The 19,222-nt window shown below is 38.7% G+C and overlaps 1 protein-coding gene and 1 long non-coding RNA gene across 3 annotated transcripts in view; one reads left to right on the top strand and one right to left on the bottom strand.

Moving 5' to 3' along the window:
- STK32A (serine/threonine kinase 32A) overlaps window positions 1–19,222 on the top strand; it is a 157,275-nt gene that overhangs the window by 130,036 nt on the left and 8,017 nt on the right. For both annotated transcript variants that reach the window (XM_033180746.1, XM_033180747.1), the window contains exons 8-11: window positions 1,288–1,385; window positions 10,079–10,195; window positions 12,574–12,699; window positions 14,491–14,619. In XM_033180746.1, the coding sequence (XP_033036637.1) occupies window positions 1,288–1,385; window positions 10,079–10,195; window positions 12,574–12,699; window positions 14,491–14,619 (470 nt within the window). The remainder of the gene's footprint in view (window positions 1–1,287; window positions 1,386–10,078; window positions 10,196–12,573; window positions 12,700–14,490; window positions 14,620–19,222) is intronic.
- Window positions 4,083–11,509, bottom strand: LOC117065662. The gene is made up of 3 exons (XR_004430011.1): window positions 11,424–11,509; window positions 5,532–5,621; window positions 4,083–5,016 (listed from the first exon to the last, which is right to left on the bottom strand). It is a non-coding gene; the product is annotated as an uncharacterized LOC117065662 (long non-coding RNA).

Here is a 19,222-nt window from a genome sequence, read left to right as displayed (position 1 = left end):
TTGGCTGGGTGCAGTACTTTGGGAGGCCAAAGCAGGTGGATCACCTGAGCCCAGGAGTTCAAGACCAGCCTGGGCAACATGGCAAGACCCTGTCTCTACAAAAAACACAAAAATTTTACCAGCTGTGGTGGTACCCACCTGTAGTCCCAGCTACTCGAGAGGCCAAGGTTGGAGGATCACTTGAGTCTGGGAGGTCGAGGCTGCAGTGAGCCATGATTGTGTCACTGCAATCCAGCCTGGACAATGGAGTGAGACCCTGTCTCAAAAAAAAAAGAAAAATAAAAGAGGAAGTTTCCCTTATTGTTCTGATTTTGCTGTTTCGCAGGCTCTGCCAACTTTCTCAAGGTCACAATAAGTAGTGAAGGTAGAATTTGAAGCCAGACAGCACAGCTGCAGAGCTAATGATCACAACTATTGCTTGAGCAATTGATTTGTTCATTCATTCAACAGATTTCTCTCCAGTGATTCTGAATGCCAGGTTCTGTACTAGACAGTAGGAATATAGTGGTAAGCATGCAGAAGCATTCCCTGCCTTTGCTTTGTGCTTCATTCTCCCTATTACATCCCTCAGGAGTTAGGTTTATTCGCAGAAGGGTAAGTAAAGGGTTCATGGTGTGTCAAAGTGCTTAGAGAATGCATAACTTGGGGGTCCTCTCTGAGGGTAAAATTGACTGTAGCTCTGCCTTCCATTGGAATCAATTGAAAGAACTACAGTTACAAAGTGTAAAGAACCCACAGCTGTTGTAAAATCTTACACTCTCCAGAATGCTCGCTCCCTCTTTTCTCCCTCCCTCATCTCCAACAGATGGTTGCAAGTGTGTCCCTTGCTGCTTCCAGGTGACTCTGTGATAGATAGATTGTCCAATGTATGCTCTACCAAATTTGGAGCATTGTCTGCAACTGTTATAAAAATTTAGATCCTTTAGTTCAAACCTTCCCAATCAAAACAAATAACATCTTCTTAGCCTTCTTGATTTTAGGGTGAGCCACATATTTGAGGCCCAATAGGAGCCACATTTTAATCAGTACATGATCTAAGTAAGAGAAGAGTTTACCCACAAAGGCCTATGCGTGCCTGTGTGTGTTGGCTGATGAATGAGGCTACTGAGAGAGATTAGAAAATCAGAAATGTTTGCCTGCTGAGAGTAATCTAGCAATGGATGATAAACATCCATCAAAGTGTTTATATTTTTCATCCTGGTAATTCTCCTTTGGAGGAACATGTTGAGAAAATATAATATTAACGTCTCAGAGAATCAAACTGGTCTAATTTTTCATGTTTTTCAGCACCCGAGATGTTCAGCTCCAGAAAAGGAGCAGGCTATTCCTTTGCTGTTGACTGGTGGTCCCTGGGAGTGACGGCATATGAACTGCTGAGAGGCCGGGTACTGTAGTATTGCATTTCCTCTTTGGTTATTTTTCCAGCAAGTTCTATTTTAGAATGAAAGAATGTATTGTTTGCTACGAACCAAGCGGTTCACTTGAAAGCTGAAATCAGCTATGCCATGTGATGTTGATAATACCCCTTGAGATTTCTACACAGGTTAATTCATTTGTCCCACATATGGGACCAACCAAGTCCATTAACATTAAATTACACAGTTAAAAGTAAAGGAATAATATGGATATTATAAACTCTCAAAGAGGGGAAATCAATACACCTCACTAAATATCTTGTGTAAATATCTGTGTTTGTTTAAATAAAGTTCATTTTGCAGTCACAGTACAGGACTCTAATTCAGACATGTCTCACCAAGGCTAGTGTGAATTATTGATACAACACAATTCATGCTCTGTCGTGTTGGATTTCTATCACTTGGCTCCTGGGTTCTGGGTTCAGTGACAAATTAGAGTCATTTCCTTTTAAAGGAAACATTTCTCAAACTAAGAAATTCTTTTCTAGAAAAAAGAGATGAAAAGAAAGCATATATGCTGAAACATATTTTATACAATTTGTGCAAACTATTACATAATGGAAATACGCTCCTCAGGTTATATCTTAGTCATCTCTGCTTACCGTAATAAAATACTACAGACACGACGGCTTAAATAACAGACATTTATTTTCTCGGTTATGGAGGCTGGAAGTACGAGATTAAGATGCCAGAATGGTCGGGTTATGGTGAAGTCTCTTTTTGGCTTGCAGACAGCAGCCTTTTTTCTGTGTCCTCACATGGCAGAGAGAGATCTTTGTCTTCTTATAAGTCCACTAATCTCATCATGAGGGACCTACCCCCATAAACTAACCTAACCCTTATTCCCTCTCAGAGGCTCTGTTTCCAAATACCATCACATTGAGGGTTAAGGCTTCAACTGAATTTTGAGTGGGACACAAACATTCAGTCCATGACGTTCTACCCTTGACCCCTCCAATATTCTTGTTCTTCTCATATGCAAAATACATACATTCAACAGTCCCAAAAGTCTTAACTTATTCCCGTATCAACTCTAAAGTCCAAACTCTCATCTAAATATCATAGAAATTGTGTATGGGTGAGACTCGAGGTGTGATTCATCCTAAGGCAAAATTTTTCCTCAGCTGTGAACCTATAAAAGCAGACAAGTGGCCAGGCACTGACTCATACCTGTAATCCCAACACTTTAAGAGGCAGGAGGCAGGAGGATTCCTTGAGCCTAGGAGCTCAAGGAATATAATATCCAGCCTGGGCAACATGGGAGACCCTGTGTGTAAAAAACCATTTTTTTTCTAATTAGCCAGGCATGGTGGGGCATGCCTGTGGTCCCAGCTACTCAGGTGGTTGAGGTGGGAGGACCACTTGAGCCCAGGAGGTAGAGGCTGCAGTGAGCCATGATCCTGCCACTGCGCTAGGCCTGAGCTACAGATGAGACCCCATCACTAAAAAAACAAAAAACAAAAACAAGCAAGTTATGTGCTTCCAAAATACAATGGTACCATAGCTGTGGGATAGACAATCTCATTCCAGCATTTCAAAAGAGAAATGGGAAAGAAGGAAGGGGCATCAGCTCCTAAACAAGTCCAGATCATATCAAAGCAAATTCTGTTAGGCTTAAAACTTGAGAATAATCTTTTTGGTTTGTTGGTTTGCCCTCTAGATCTACATGGGCATGGGAGCATCACTCTCATGGCTGGCGATGGGGAGAGGGGACTTGCTTAAGTGGCTCTATACAAAGGCACTACCCACATGGCTCTCTGTGAAGGCTCTGTCTACACAGCTCTGTTGGGTGGTGGTCCTGCCCTTTGAAACTGAGGTGGAGGCAACCCTGCTGCCCAAGCCAGTGCACTCTGGACGTATAATGGAAATGGCAGCCCTGATGATCTCTGAATCACCTTCATGATCCTTCTTCCTTTTACTTGAAGGATATCACATGTTCACAGCTGGATAGCATTACAGTCCCAGCCTGTAAAGTCCAAGAAGTCTGACAGCCTTTCTTCATTCCATGCTACCTTCTCTATCTCCTTAAATTCAAACTGGCAGCATCTGCTAGTATAATCCCTTCTTTGTTTCTGGCTTCTGTTGAGATAACTAATTAAGTTCATGAGCTATGCCCTCTATGCCTATCAATTGATTGTTCAGCTATACTCTAGTGTTCTCTTCCGAACAGCCTTGCTCATTTTCTGTAATATGGATAGAAATCTTCAATTTCTGGTTGCTTTTTGCTTAATTATTTTTTCTCCAATTCAAACATTCCCTTTCACATTTTACTATAAGCAGACAGGAGGAACCAAGTTACTCCTTCAAAGTTTTGCTTAGAAATCTCCTCAGCTGGCCTGGTGCAGTGGCTCATGCCTAGAATCCCAGCATTTTAGAAGGCTGAGGCTGGTGGATCAACCTGAGATCAGGAGTTCGAGTCCAACCTGACCAACATGGAGAAACCCCATCTCTACTAAAAATACAAAATTAGCTGGGTGTGGTGGAGGATGCCTGTAATTCCAGCTACTTGGGAGGCTGAGGCAGGAGAATCACTTGAACCTGGGAGGTAGATGTTGCAGTGAGCAACCATTGTCTCCAGCCTGGGCAACGAGAGCGAAACTCCATCTCAAAAGAAAGAAAGAAAGAAAGAAAGAAAGAAAGAAGAGAGAGAGAGAGAGAGAGAGAGAGAGAGAGAGAGAGAAAGAAAGAAAGAAATCTCCTCAGCTAAATATCTCATTTCATCACTCACAATTTCTACCTTCTGTAAAATAGTAGAACACAGTTCAGACAAGCTCCTGGCCACTTTATAACAAGAATCACCTTTCCTCCAGTTTCCAATAACATGTTCCTCATTTCTGTCAGACCTCACGAGAATCACCCTTAATATCCATGTTTCTAGTGCATAAATCCAAAGTCTTCCAGCTCAATAACTAGTTCCAAAGTCACTTCCACATTTTAAGGCATTTGTTCCAGCAGCACCCCAATTCTCAATACCAAAATTTTAGTCTGCAATATCTGCCTTAACAAAATGCCACAGAATGGGTGGCTTAGCCAACAGAAATTTATTTTCTCAGTTACGGAGACTAGAAGTCAGATTAACGTGCCATCATGGTTGGGTTCTGGTGAGGGCTTTCTTCCTAATTTGCAGACAGTTTTTTTCTGGTCCTCACATGACAGGGAGAGAGATAATCTCTTTCTCTTCTTTTTATAATGAGGCCACTAATGCTATCCTAAGGGCTCCATCCTTATGACCTAATCTAACCCTAATTACCTCCCAAGGGCTTTATCTCCAAATACTATCATATTGAAGGTTAGGATTCAATTTAGGAACTTTGGGGGGGATACATTCAGTCCATAACAGGTTGTATACTCTGAGGTCCCAGTGATGGATGAAATCAGTGATTCCTCTACCACCAAAGAGTTGAAGACCTCACTTTAGGAGCTTGTTTATCCCACAGAACTAAGGAATTGGGTATCTCAAGTCATCATCCAGATACTGCAGCTCTCCTCTCTTAACTTTTTGGAGTCATTCTTTCTGCTGCTGTCAATAGTCCTCTTCTTTGATTCCACAGCACACCATCATGATTTCTGCATTAAAAATGCCGTCTCCCAAGTAACTGACCTATTCACATTAAGAACAGTTGTTAGAAGTTGGGGTTATCTCATCAAGGTCCAATGGCTTTATCTTGCTCAGGAAATCAAAGATGAGTATTTCTAAAGCAAAAAAAGAGGAGAATCTCACAATTTTATCTGTTTCATTCACTCTACAGTGTCCATTTTACACCCAAACATTCATTAGTTCATTGTTCGTACTCCTGCCTTTCCTGAAGGAATCATTGTAGCACTATTTCTTAAGCATATTCAAATTTGGATGAGTTAGTTAAATTAATGTGAAAGGATCACCCTTGTAAGCCAAATGTGTAAGTCCTTCATAGGAAGCCTCAGATCCTACCTGTTTGTATCTCCTGATGGGCTTCTTTTTCAAGTTTCTAAACAAATCCAGTGAAGAAGTAGATAACGCTACTCTTCATTTTATGGGAAAACAGAGAAGAGACTCATACACTTACCTGAAAGTAGGAACATATCTGCTCTTTCCCACTTCACCCTTAATTTTTTCTCCCCAGCCAATTTACTCACCTTCTGTGGTTTTGCTTCTGTGTTAGCCCCTTGCTAGCTCCTTCTGGGGTTCCAAGCGATTGTGCTCTGCCCTCATCTTTTATGACACACCTAGCAAAACAAAAGCTGAGGAGTGAGTTGAAACAAACAAACAAACAACTACCTGTTATTCTTCAAACATGCCTAGGATTGTATTTAACTATCACCTATCTAAAAGAGGTATTTTTGCCTGCCTGGAAAGAATTTTGCTAAGAAAATTGTTTCTCTTCTTCCCGTATTATTTTACCTCTATGGTAGTTCCCTGTGATCTGATATGTCAACATTGACAAATTCATTTTTCTAAAGCACAGATATGACCTTTTCTGTTAAGAAAAAGAAAGTACTGTTGCTCCCCAGTGCTATACACACACACACACACACACACCCTTCACAAGCCTTATCTGCACCCCAGCCTTCACTCCCCGCAACAAACTTCAGATGTCTTAGGTGGGTATTCTTCGGAATTAGGTCAACGTTTCAGATTTTGCTTCCATTTGTATATTTCTGACCCCTCATGAACTCATTTTGGCCACTTAGAACTTCTTTCTCTTCTCAAAGCATCTCTTGGGTTTTTCAATCTCTTGTTCCTTTGCCTATAAAGATAGTTTCCAAGGCAAACCTTGGTCTTCTTTAAAAATCACTCTGTTTAAGGTTGGAAATCACTAAATGAAGTTTTAATACAGGAGATGCCTTGATTGCAGGGCTTTTCAAAATCTTTATAGCCAATGTATTTTCGTCATTTCTAAGAAAGGACACACTATTAAACTATTCCAGTTTGTCTTGGGGAGGTTTTTCTAGATCTCTTCATATTCAAATTCTATTCATACCTATGACAAAATAGCACTTTCTCTAAGGAAACATCCTCTGACCTCCCTAGCTAAAGTGATCCGAATCTCTTGCAAACATTTATTTACTTTATGTATCCTGTGAATCTTCAGAATCTAAGATTATTAGAAAATATAGAAAACCACGAAAATGAAAGCGAAAATCAGCTATAGTTTCTAAGGCAAAGAATATTTCCAATTAAGAAATTAAACTTCCTTTGACCTTTAACTCCCACCTTAGCAGTTTGTCACATTCACTTCCAACTTGTTTCTGTTCTCATAAGGATACTCTATCTTCAGACAGATAGACACAGACAGATTTGTTGTTTTAGCAAAAATAGAACTATGTTTTACCTTGCTGAGCTTTTTTTTTTTCATTTCATAGGATAAAATGTACAGCTTTCTAGATCAGAACACCTAAATATTTTCTTTTTAAGGATTAAATCTATAGGTATATCAATTTTTATATTTTATCTCTTGTATATTATTAGGTTGTTAATTCATTAAAGGTAAAGTATGTATCTTATATAGGTTAGTATTATTCACAGTATTTAACTTCTTTTTTTTTTCTTTGAGAGAGAGAGAGTCTTGCTCTGTCCCCCAGGCTGGAGTGCAATGGTGCAATCTCAGCCCACTGCAACCTTCCCCTCCTCTACCCAATCAACCCTCCTGCCTGAGCCCCCGAAGTAGCTGGGATTACAGGCACATGCCACCATGCCTGGAAAATTTTTATATTTTTTGTAGAGGTGGGGTTTCACCATGTTGCCCAGGCTGGTCTTGAACTCCTGGGCTCAAGCAATCCACCTGCCTTGGCCCCGCAAAGTGGTGGGATTACAGGCGTGAGCCACTGCACCTGGTCAAAATATTTAATTTTTGATAGGTATATAGTACATGTTTATTGAATGAACAGAGGAACAAATCACTACAAATCACTTAAACACCTTCTAGGAAAAAATCACCAAATAGGCTACCTGCAATTATGTTTCAAAATATAGCTTATCTGAAGAAAAGGAAATAACATTTAATTATAAGTATCAATACAACTAAACCACAGAGGAAGGGTGCTAAACAAAATTTTTATTTGCAGAAAAGTAAATGTCTTAAGGAGAAAATGTGCTTGAAAACATTCTCATCATTTCTGAGTTTGATTTCAGTCTTAATGAATGTGTCCCTTAACTGTTAATCTGCTTTGTCATCTCTCTGACTCCCTACTATCTCATAGTCATTGCAAAGGCAAAGGTCCACATCTTTTATAGTTTCATATTATCCAAAAGTATTAATTTAGGATAGGTGTGTACATAGTTTTGTACCCATTGTACATGCTTATCTGCAATTCTGAAATACAACCATATTCACAACACATCATTTGTTCCCATGTAACACTTCATCTTTTCCACTTTGTTTGTTCTCTATATGCTCATTGTTAGTTTAGATGCTGCCTTAGGCTTGTTTGATATATACCGTGATTGCATACTGTAATTTTTCTCTATAGCATGTATCCCATTTATTTAAGTGTGTGTGTGTATACAGTCTATATAATAAATTTACATGCTTTCTTAAGTAGACTCTAGGCCCCACCAACATAGAAACCATATGTGTCTTATTCTTCATTGTACCCTCAATGCCTGTGAAAGGTGCTGGAACATGGTAGGCATTCAATAAATAATTGGTAAATAAATAAATGTACAATTCTGATAGTTGATTAATTCAAGTTAATTTTAAAATTTAGAACTGTAAAAGTAAATTAATGAATAAGATAAAGACAATGTGATTATTTTTAAATAAACCAACAGGTAATGGAGATTTTAAAAATTAAATTCAGTCATATGACCTTATAAAGTAACTAGAGAAAAACATACATACTTAAACCAGCTGCTTGTGGCATTCATCAATTAATTCATTTGTTTATAAAATCATTTTATTTTCTCAACAGTAGGTTGAGAAGCAGCAATGAATTAAAATTAAGAAGAAACATAGAAAGAAGGAAAAACACATGTTCATACACATACATATAAGCCTAGAAGCTTGAGTATACTAAGCCCAATCTGATTCTTAGTGATAAACATGGTCTGAATCATATGGAGTAACCTAACCCTTTGGCTACTAAATTATCAATAAACATTGATAATGGTGATAAAGCATCTAGCACTCCTTTATTGATACTGAGTTAATGAGTTATGTCTACTATATAATTACCAAGACATATGATTTAGCTATGGTCCTTTATTTAGTGTTGAGGTGGAGACTATGGCAGTTGTTTTTAGACCTTACTTAAAAAGAAAAAAAAGTTTGAATTAATCTCTCTTTCAAGGGTCACCTCCTGGCACTTCATGGTTCCATGAATAACTCACATTGACTTGCCATGTGTAAAATTAAGCCTTTCTTCCCATCACTTTTCTTGAGGACTCATTTTGCTGTTCACTATTCATTCACGTTGACATATGCCCATTTTAACCTTTGTGTCAATAACGATAAAAATCTCTCTCCTGTATTATGTCTAATACTATTAGCCACTCACTCTGTTGAGAAATTTACACATATTATCTCCTTTAATTTTTCCAGGAATCTCATGAGATAGTTCATTTTACAGATGAAGTAACAAGCTCAGAAATTGAGTGGAGAGGCTTAACACCAAATCCTTTTAACCTCAAACACTTGATTATTTTATATTGCCTCTTAGCACTGATTTACTAAAGGGAAAAACTTAAACCCTTTCATTTCCGCCAATTTAGGTCATCCATCAACAGTCATTTATTAAACATCTTAAAAGGGCCAGGCATGTGATCAATGTGTATTTCCATATTAACCGTACTGTGGCTAGTTAATCAAATATGCAAATTTTGTTCATTAAATAAACATGTATTATATACCTACTGAATGCTTGGTCTCATGAACAAGAATGATATAATCTCTGGCTTTGAGTAGCTTACAGTTCACATAAAAGACATGAAATTTCAGTGTTGGCAAGTCCCCTACAAAATAATATAGATAAAGGCTGTCCTCTAGTGTAAAGCTGTGAAAACTACAACTAATCCACAGTTTTCTTTTAATTTTTTTTCTTTTTAAATTACTTTTCTTCAAAGTCCAAACTGTAGAAGAACCTGGTTCTTCCCCGCCAAATTTTTTTTTTAAAAGCTTCTGCCTCATCACAAAATTCTCACCATGCCATACTCTGTGGAATCAGGGACTCATAGCATTTGTGGGACTGGAGTTGATGTTTTCTGAGCAGCTTTCTGTCCTGAGCTTCCTCATTATGTTGCAGTGAAAGGGATGGTATGGTAAAATTCTGGATTTCCTTGCAATCAACCCTTACATAATAATTTTTTAGACTTCCGTTTATTGAGAACTTGTCCAGTATTTTGTGTTAATACTTATATAAGTTACCTTATAAAACAATTTCAAATCAGCATCTCAGAGGCTGATTCAGCCCACTTGAATGTTTTGTTTGGCTCAGTGGAGTGTTCAACTTTAAAAATTATGATATTTTACAAGCAACCATAAGTTTCTAACAACTATTTAAGAAAAAGTAGGGGGTCTGGCAACACAGGACCACCTACACATATGGCAACACAACAGTCAGCTGGACAGGGTTAGAAATTGATATAGGTATTTTATTGGTTGAAAGTTTAGCTTGGAAACATTTGGAAAAATTTTTTTTCTTTTGCCTTATACAAATGAAGACTTTTACTTCTTTTCTCCCTTAAGAGACCATATCATATTCGCTCCAGTACTTCCAGCAAGGAAATTGTACGCATGTTTGAGACGACTGTTGTAACTTATCCTTCTGCCTGGTCACAGGAAATGGCATCACTTCTTAAAAAGGTAAGAGGGAAGACTGCATGTCAAAAGGAAGTAACAAAAGGAAGCAGGCCCTCTGGTTTAAGTTTAGAAGTTAGTATACAATATCGGGGACAGTCATGATAATGTACGTTTCTAGAGTGTCTTTTCTAGCTGTTAGCTTTCAAATACATGGCTTCATTAAGTCAACTCAGAGTCCCCTTGGATATCCCAAAGCCATCTTAAACTCAAAAGACTCCTTTATCTTTGTCTTTCCTGAATTTCTTCTCAGGAAATTCTCTCAGTGACTGGTTTCTCTATCCAAATCCACTTATGCCAGTCAGAAACCGGGACTCATTTGTCATCTGCATATTCAATTCATCACCAGGTTCTGAAATTTTATATTTTAAGTATTAAAATATTTCACTTCTCTCTGTCCTCACTATTTCCCTGATCCAATTGCCATCAGTCTAGCTTTATAATGGGTTTGCCCCCGTACACTTTTACCACTCCATTCTATTCCCCACTCAGCCCCATAGTGGTTGTTAAAGGACAGTCCAGGATATTTTCCTTGTTCTTAGAATAAAGATTAAAATAATTTTATGGTACAAAATACCTCTCAAGCCTTGTTTTGGACTTTTGGACTTTTGTCCTCCCTTTGACTACACATAAACTGCTTTGGCCTTTTTCTTCCTCTTTTCTTTCTTTTCCCCTTCTTCACTTTTACATACCAGTCTTCGTCTCACCACAGGACCTTTGCACATGCTAGTACCTATTCCTGGAACAGTGCCTCCAATCCTAGTTCCTCCAGTTCCTCCTTGAGAGCAGTACTACTCAATATGGTTCACTGGTTCTAGTCCATGAATTTTTTCTGCAGGTCTATTATAAGAAAAGAACTTGAGAGGAGCATTTAGAAACTTTTATAACAATTGGACACTGCTGCAGCATCTAAACACATGATCAGTGGACTTGTCTTATTGAAGAGGGTCCAAGCTTGTTTGAGGGTTGTCGAATTCAAGTCACAAGGTGTCTATGTGGGGTGCTGCATACTGGCAATGCACAATAAGACCACATACTGATTTCAGTGGATTGGAAATTGAAAGACAAAAACAAACAAAATAACTGACCCTTCTACATAGTTTGGGAAGCACAGCTTTAGCTCTTAGCTCAAATATCACCTTTATGGTGTACGTTCATGGAACACTATCTTTCCTTCATTGCAGTTTTCAGTTTAAAATTATACTCAGCATTTGTGTGATCCTTGGTTACTTACCATTTTTCTCGTAGCTTCATGAGGGTAGGGACCGTGTCTGACATGTGTACCATGGTATTCTCAGCATCTAACAACACAGAGCCTGAGGAGAGACATTTGACAAGTATTTGAATAAATGAGGTCCACAGCTTTCATCAGATTTCAAGGTACCCATGTTCATCAAACAGATGAAGAACAGTTATAGCAGGAGGTCAGCAGTGTATATTGAGTGATGATATAAAACAAGAATGAGGAACTGAAGAAGAATGGGCTTGGCTTTTTTTTTTTTTTTTTTTTTTGGAGAAAATTGCACCAGTTGTGGCTGGTAATGGAAAATAGCTTTAGTGGCTAAGGAGTCATCATTTGTGTCTCTTGTTTTTGGAGTCAAGTTCCCTATTTTGGAATAGGGACATTGCATCAGTAATGTCAAAGACATAGAATGGGGGATCATTTTCCATAAGCAAATTCTGCTTAGTTCCAAGACAGCCCTGCTTCACTCCACAAATTACACCCTGAGGGTGTGTGGTTGTCATCTTCAGAGGCATTCTCAAGTGAGACTGACATTGCCTATTTGAGCCACACAGTTGGTGTGATGTTGGCTCAGGAATGGTTAAGGAGGCAAAAATCTTTTATCTCAATTAGCAAAATCTAGAGCTATAACAGTAACTTTAGTTACACCTTAGCTATGCCGCCCGAATGTATTTTAATTAGTTGTAAAAACAGCTAAAATTCTTAGTAGGAAATGAGTTTCACTTGTGAAAATGTATCAACATTTGTCACCATAGGTTTTCTACTAGGCGCTTTGTATAAATAGCCTCCCATTAATCCTGACTGCAATCTTATGAAATAGATTATTACCCCTGCTTTTTTTTTTTAACACATGGGTAAACTAAGATTTAGAGAGCAAATTTGCCCTTAGTAAGTAGAGGAGTCAAGAATCAAAGATAATTTGACTTAGTAGGACAAGCCGTTTTTACTCATCATGTTGCAGAATCCTACATACTGTTCATTCTAATAATGTGTATTTTCTACATTGTTTATGGGATTAGGGATGAGGGACACTGTCTTTTTTCCTTCAGTCCTACACTTGAAAACATTTAGAGAGAATTTGTATGATTTTTTTGTCCTCCTATCCTTTCTTATGGCCTTGACGTTTGTATTTTATTGGCAGCTACTTGAACCTAATCCAGACCAACGATTTTCTCAGTTGTCTGATGTCCAGAACTTCCCATACATGAATGATATAAACTGGGATGCAGTTTTTCAGAAGAGGCTCATTCCAGGTTTCATTCCTAATGTGAGTCAATCCTAACAAACCCATAAGAACCCCCATTCAGTGCACATTACCCTGTGTGCCAGATCCACACATTGTCTCATTAGATAATCACACCAGTGTTGTAAGAGAGCCCCAATTCCCATTTTACAGATGACAGAATTGAGACACACGCAGGGTAAGTTTGTCACCAAAGGTCACAAAGCTACCAAGGAGTCAAGCTGGGATTCTAAGCCAGGTATATTTGCCACTGAAGTTCTAGCTTTTAACCCCTTTTTATGGTATGTTTTTATTGAAAGGAAGTCCTAGTTCTCCAAATAGTCATTCTCATAAATCAGCTGATTTTTTAAAAGTTTTCTTTGATTCTAAAGATGCAGAAGTTTGTGTCCCTAGAGATCTGAGTCAAAGAATTATAAATTATTGGAGGTGAGGTGAGGAATTTATTTTACCATTTGCCCCTCCTCCTTTGTTTGTTCTATCTCAGGGATTTTTATTTGTAAGGACTTGATAACCAAAGACACGTAATTCCCATTGGATGGATACCCAAACCAATGGACGTCTGTGGTCTACTGCATTATGCTGGTAAGAGCCAAAGTCCAGAAGCTTAGGCCAAAGGTCCCAAGTGAGGCCTTTAGCTCCTTCTCTCTGCCTAGAACTGAAACTATATGTTCAATTGTAGGTATATCGGGCAGAATAAGAGGCTTCTAAAGGGGCCTGTAGAACCAACTCAGTTTTCTGTTTTGGCTGTTCATGGCAGCTCAGACCTGCAATCTCAGCACTTTAGGAGGCCAAGGAAGGAGGATCGGGGTTCAAGATCAGCCTTGGCAACATGGCAAGACCGTGTCTCTACAAAAAAAGAAAAAAAACATTAGCCAGGCATGGTGATACTTGGGTGTAGTCTCAGCTACCTAGTAGGAGGCTGAGGTAGAAAGATTGCTTAAGCCCAGGAGTTTGAGGCTACATGAGCAGTGATCATGCCACTGCACTTTAGCCTGGGTAACAGAGTGAGACCCTGTCTCAAAAAAAAAAAAAATTATTCTTAAACACAAGTGAGGCATTTGCTGTGGGAATGTGAGAGTGTGATCCTTCATGTACACACAGCAGGAGGCATGCTCCAATGAGAGGGTAAGGAGAAAGTGCAAAGTGAGAGAAAGGAGAAAGCAGTGTAGTAGAATTGTACCTTATGGAGCAACAGGAGGGTAGGTCTGAATTCCTACCTCTCTGCTTTGCAGGATCCAGCAGGGGCAACTTGTACCATAATTGACATATGACACAATGAAGGTCTAGGCACCCCCCACTCTTGCTTCCCCCTCCTTCTATGTGTGCGTCCCTGCAATTAGCCATCAACGCTGGCTCAAAAGAAGTTCTACGTTATGCTTCTCTGACTTTAGTGTGAATCGGAATCATCTGGGGAGCTTATTAAAGTGCAAGTTCTTGGACCTCACATTCTGAAATCCTGATTTGGGAAGTCTGGTTGGAGAACTGGGAAGCTGAGCAAGCAACTTAGGTGATTCTGAGCTACATGATTATTAGAACGCACTTTGGGGAACGTAACCCAAAAGCTTCCACTTTAGAAAAATAATTGTAAGTTGGCTTTTGTTTTTACTCACTGAAGGCCAATTGAGAGTTTAGAAAAATAAACGAAGAATATGAAAAACGATGCTGGCAATAAATAACGTAAAACTTAGAGTGGGAATCCCAGCATATTATTCATGGACTGCTCCGTTAAGACTAAGTGTTATTTTCCATATTAGGTCTGGTGTTTTCCAGAATGATACAGTAATCTGAGGATTGAGCCAATTGTCTTCCTTGCAGAAAGGCAGGCTGAATTGTGATCCTACCTTTGAACTCGAGGAAATGATTTTGGAGTCCAAACCTCTTCACAAGAAAAAAAAGCGTCTGGCAAAGAAGGAGAAGGATATGAGGAAATGCGATTCTTCTCAGGTAAGCAGGTCCCCACCAAACTCAGGGTCATGAGTTTCCCCATGATGGCTGCAATATCTTCCAGAGCTTCTACTGGGAGGTCATTTCAGCACCCTACTTTTGCTGCTTAGTGAAATAGGAGAAGTAGATTAGCCAGGCTTCTAAAAGGGCAGAGCAGAGCTGCTCTGAGGATCCTAGCAGCAATGTTTTACTTGTAGGCTTTCCCTCTAGAGCTCCGCCATGAACTTGACTCAGTTATTGCTCTCTTCCAGTTCTCAATTCAAAATTTACAAATTTCCTGGGAGAGGAACTGTCATTGGCCAAGCTTAGGTCAGGGGATGAGTCATAAAATTATGGTAAAGGGACAGGTTTCAAAGTACACACATGGTTGTTTTGGACCTCATTCCTGCTTTGAGGAGTTTCTGGGAGCAGCCAATCCTAGAAATGATGTCTGTTCTTTGCCACAAACAGAATTTTATGATATCAAGCCTCACAGAAGAGTGTCTGTTCACAGGAACAATGGAATTCTAACGTGGTGGAGCCCTATTGCTGGATTTCAGGCTGAGTTAAATTAATTTTGTAACTAAGTATATTATTCTCTGTCATAGCAGAGCTCAGATTTCAGTGCAATAACTTGCAATAACTTGAGTATAAACTCAGTGGGATTTTATACTCACATGTGGCTCTATGAATTACAATGATGATGAAGTAATAAACATTCACTTTTCCTCTAAAGGTCATCTATCTATCCCCATGACCATTCATCCATTCCTCCATCTATCCCTCTCTCTCTCATTTAGGCTACTTTTATTGAGTACCTATGATCTGCCAGATCCTGTGCTAAACACTGGAGTGAGAAATGATGGAGATCTAATTTCTGTCCTCGATGCTGTCCCTTTTCTCAAAGATTGTGTAGTCTTGTGGTAAAGATGGCTCTGCAAACAAATAAGTATCCTCCATCTCCTTAATTTCTCTAGCTGTCAGGGGCCACTATATATTTCAATGGACAATTAATTCATCAAACGTTCACGTCTCAGTCCTGTTTGATCACAGAACTGGCCTCTCGTTAGATTCCCTTCAGGAAATGTTTTCTAGGACCCTCCAAGGAATGGTTAGCTGTGCTGCTAACCCATCTTGCATGTTGCTTGTCTCTAAACTGTCTTCTTCCCAATGGTCCATTCTTCATGATCATGTCATAACCAACCCAATTCTCCAGACTTGCTTCTTCTCCTGACCTAGCAGAACTCGGCTCAAGGTGGATACAGGCCTGTCTGATAACAAGACCTAACATGTAATAAAAACCAAGAGATCTTTTTTATTACACGTTTTTAAAGTTTTAGAAATAACTGAGCAATTTGGGAATAACTTTCGACCATACCTACCACGCTCAACATGATCTGCCCATCTTTCCTGCCACGTCCTTGTACTATCCCACTCTGACCCTCACTTAAAACCCTCCAACCTCACAGGCCCTGCAAGTGTCTCACTCTCAAGCATTGACCCTTTTGTTCTTCTTCGGGGCCTTTGCCCTTGCTCTTCCCTGTTGCTAGAATGCTCTTCCCTTGCATCTTCACATAGCTGGCTTCCTCTCGTTCTTTATAACTTAAATGTACCTTGTCGTTTCTGTTGTTGAATTACAGGATGTTTTTTACATGTTCTGGATATTGGACCCTTATCAGATATGTGAATTGCAAATAGTTTCTCCCTTACTCATGCTACGAAGGTAGCATTACCCTGATACCAAACTGGACAAAGACATCACAAAAAATGATAATTACAAGCTGATATCTCTTATGAATATAGATGCAAAAATCCTTAACATACTAACACAGTGTTCAGTTAGGCTTTTGACTTAAGACGTTTCTTCTTTTTTAATATTGATATTTATAGCTATAAAGTTCCTTCTGAGCACTGTGTTCACCCATCCCATAAGTTTTGGGATGTTGTGTTTTGTTTTTAATTCATCTCTAAGTATATTCTGATTTCTCATGTGATCTCTTTTTCTGACTCATTTTTTAAGAGTTTGTTGTTTAATTTCCACATTTTTGTGAATTTTCCAGTTTTCTTTCTGTTATTGATTCCTACCTTCATTCCATTGATTTCAGTCTTTTTAAAATTTTTGAGACCTGTTTTGTGGTTTCCTTCCGTGGCTTCCTTTAACTCTGAGCATATTCAAGAAAATTGTTTTAAAATCTCACTCTAGAAAGCTCAATGTTTGGGCTTCCTTAGGACAATTTCTATCCACTTATGTTAAGTCTTTGAATGGCAATACTTTCCTGTTTCTTTGTGTATCTTGTGATTTTTTTCTGTTGCTGTTTAAAACGTGACATTTAAATACTGTAATGCGGTAACTCTGGAAATCAGCTTCCTCCTTTCTTCATGGTTTGCTATTTTTTGATTGTTGAAGACTGTTGTTATCCATTTTTTAGCAACTTCTCCAAACAATGTTTGTAGAGATCGTCTTCCTTGTTGTGTCATCACTGAAATCTCTGTGACTTTAACTGTTCTCAGCTAATGTTTTGACTGAGATTTAACACCAAGAGCATTTTTAAGTTGTTTTTCTTTTCTTAATTTAGTGTTCACTTGGTTCCAGTAAACCTTTGCTTTCTGGAATTTAGACAAAGTAGGTTTTAACAGTATCTGCTTGTTTTTTTGATGTTTCTATTAAGAGATGGGGCTTGGAACTGCTTACATCAGCATTTTTCTCTAGATTCTTCTAATTTTGTACCCCAGGTTCAAAAATAAAAGGTATTTTGCTTCAAAACAAAGAATAGTCTTTCTTCCAAGAAGAATCAGAAAGATTATGAACTATTTTTCTGATTCTTCACTCTATTGTCACTCTTTTACATTAAGGCTTTTAAAACATGAGGGTCAATCTTACTATATTATTAACATGTTTGTTCCTTCCTTCATTCACTTATTCAAATGACTATAAAGTTCCTGCTATGTTAGGAAATGTTTCTGACTAGGTGGTTAATGCTATGGTTAGATACACAAAGTGCTCTGGGAATTGCTTACTGGACCTGAGTGAAGGGTTAGGATAGGCTTTCCAGAGGAGGCAACATTTGATGTAGTTCTTCTAGGCTGAGGTAGGTGAGCATATAGGAAAGGAAAAGAGCATTTCAAGGCTGGCACTTCTTAGGGCACAGGTAGATCTTAATGTTTCAGAGGAAATAAAATGGCAGGTGTTTTCTGATCATAGGAATTACCCATGCTGTGTTCAAAAGGCTTGTGACATTACTCATCCTCTGTGCCTTTAATCTTATCTACAGCCATTCACTGAAGGCATTCCTTCAGTCAAATCTAACAAGAATGTCCACCATATCAATATCATGTTAGCTATAGCTTAGCCCCATTTCTGCCCCACTATGTGTAGCTCAAAGTCACCATGTTACCCTAGAGTCAAATTCATCACTGTTTAGGCACCACGTTAGAGAAGAGTCAAGTGTTGACAAGGGAATTCCAATCAAGCCATAAGCCTGGAAAAGGAGCTCTCTATTCTGAGCTCTCTGAGTTCTCTATTCTGTTTCATTGGTCTATGTGTCTGTTGTTATACCAGTACTATGCTGTTTTGGTTACTGTAGCTTTGTGGTATAGTTTGAAGTCAGGTAATGTTGTAGTGTAATGCCTCCAGTATTTTTTTTTTTTTTTTTTTCTTAAGATTGTCTTGGCTATTTGGGTTCTTTTTTGGTACCATATAAATTTTTAAATAGTTTTTTCTAATTCTGTGAAGAATGCCAATGGTCATTTAATGGGAATAGCATTGAATCTATAAATTACTTTGGGCAGTATGGCCATTTTCATGATATTGATTCTTTCTTTCTACCTGGGAACCTGGAATGTTTTTCCATTTCATTGTGTCCTCTCTGATTTCCTCGAGCAGTGGTTTGTAGTTCTCCTTGAAGAGGTCCTTCATTTCCCTTGTTAGCTATATTCCTAGGTGTTTTACAGTTTTTGTAACAATTGTGAATGGTAGTTCATTCATGATTTGTTTCTTTGCTTGCCTGTTGTTGGTGTATAAGAATGTTAGCAATCCTTGCACATTGATTTTATGTCCTGGGTCTCAGTATTTTAAAAAATTACTTCAGGTGATTCTATGTGTGCAGCCAAGGTTGACATACACTGTTATAGAATCTAGGATGTGATAAACTAGAGGAACATAACTAAAGTTTTGCATTTTCCCCATGTCTCAGTTTCCTCATTTATAGATGGAGTTGGTATGTGTACCGACTTCGTAGGTTCATTCTGAGTAAATTAGTGCATGTAAAGTGCTCCACAGAATGTTAGCTGTTGTGATGCTTTACTTTCCACTGCACTTCCTAACTCCTAGCCTTTCTTTTCCTTGGCTCCTTTAATGCTCATGTCAGATGCCTTTGTTGTTTTTTTCCCCCCAGAATATCCTCCACTTTATCTTGCTCTGCTCCGCATCTTTAAAATATAGAATCAACAGACTGCCATGCCACCCAGTCTATCTGACTGTTGAGGCAAATTCCCTAAGTCCTAGTTCTCCTCCTGAGATTTCCACCTGCTCTTAACCCTTCCAGTATTTTGGATGCTATGTCCAGCTATGATAGTTTAATCACTGTTTGCGCCACTCATCCTTGATAGGTGAGTTCTAAGATTT

Source organism: Trachypithecus francoisi, unplaced genomic scaffold (assembly GCF_009764315.1).
Source record: "Trachypithecus francoisi isolate TF-2019V2 unplaced genomic scaffold, Tfra_2.0 Lachesis_group2, whole genome shotgun sequence".
Taxonomy (NCBI): domain Eukaryota; kingdom Metazoa; phylum Chordata; class Mammalia; order Primates; family Cercopithecidae; genus Trachypithecus; species Trachypithecus francoisi.
This window is presented reverse-complemented; position numbering and strand designations above follow the sequence as displayed.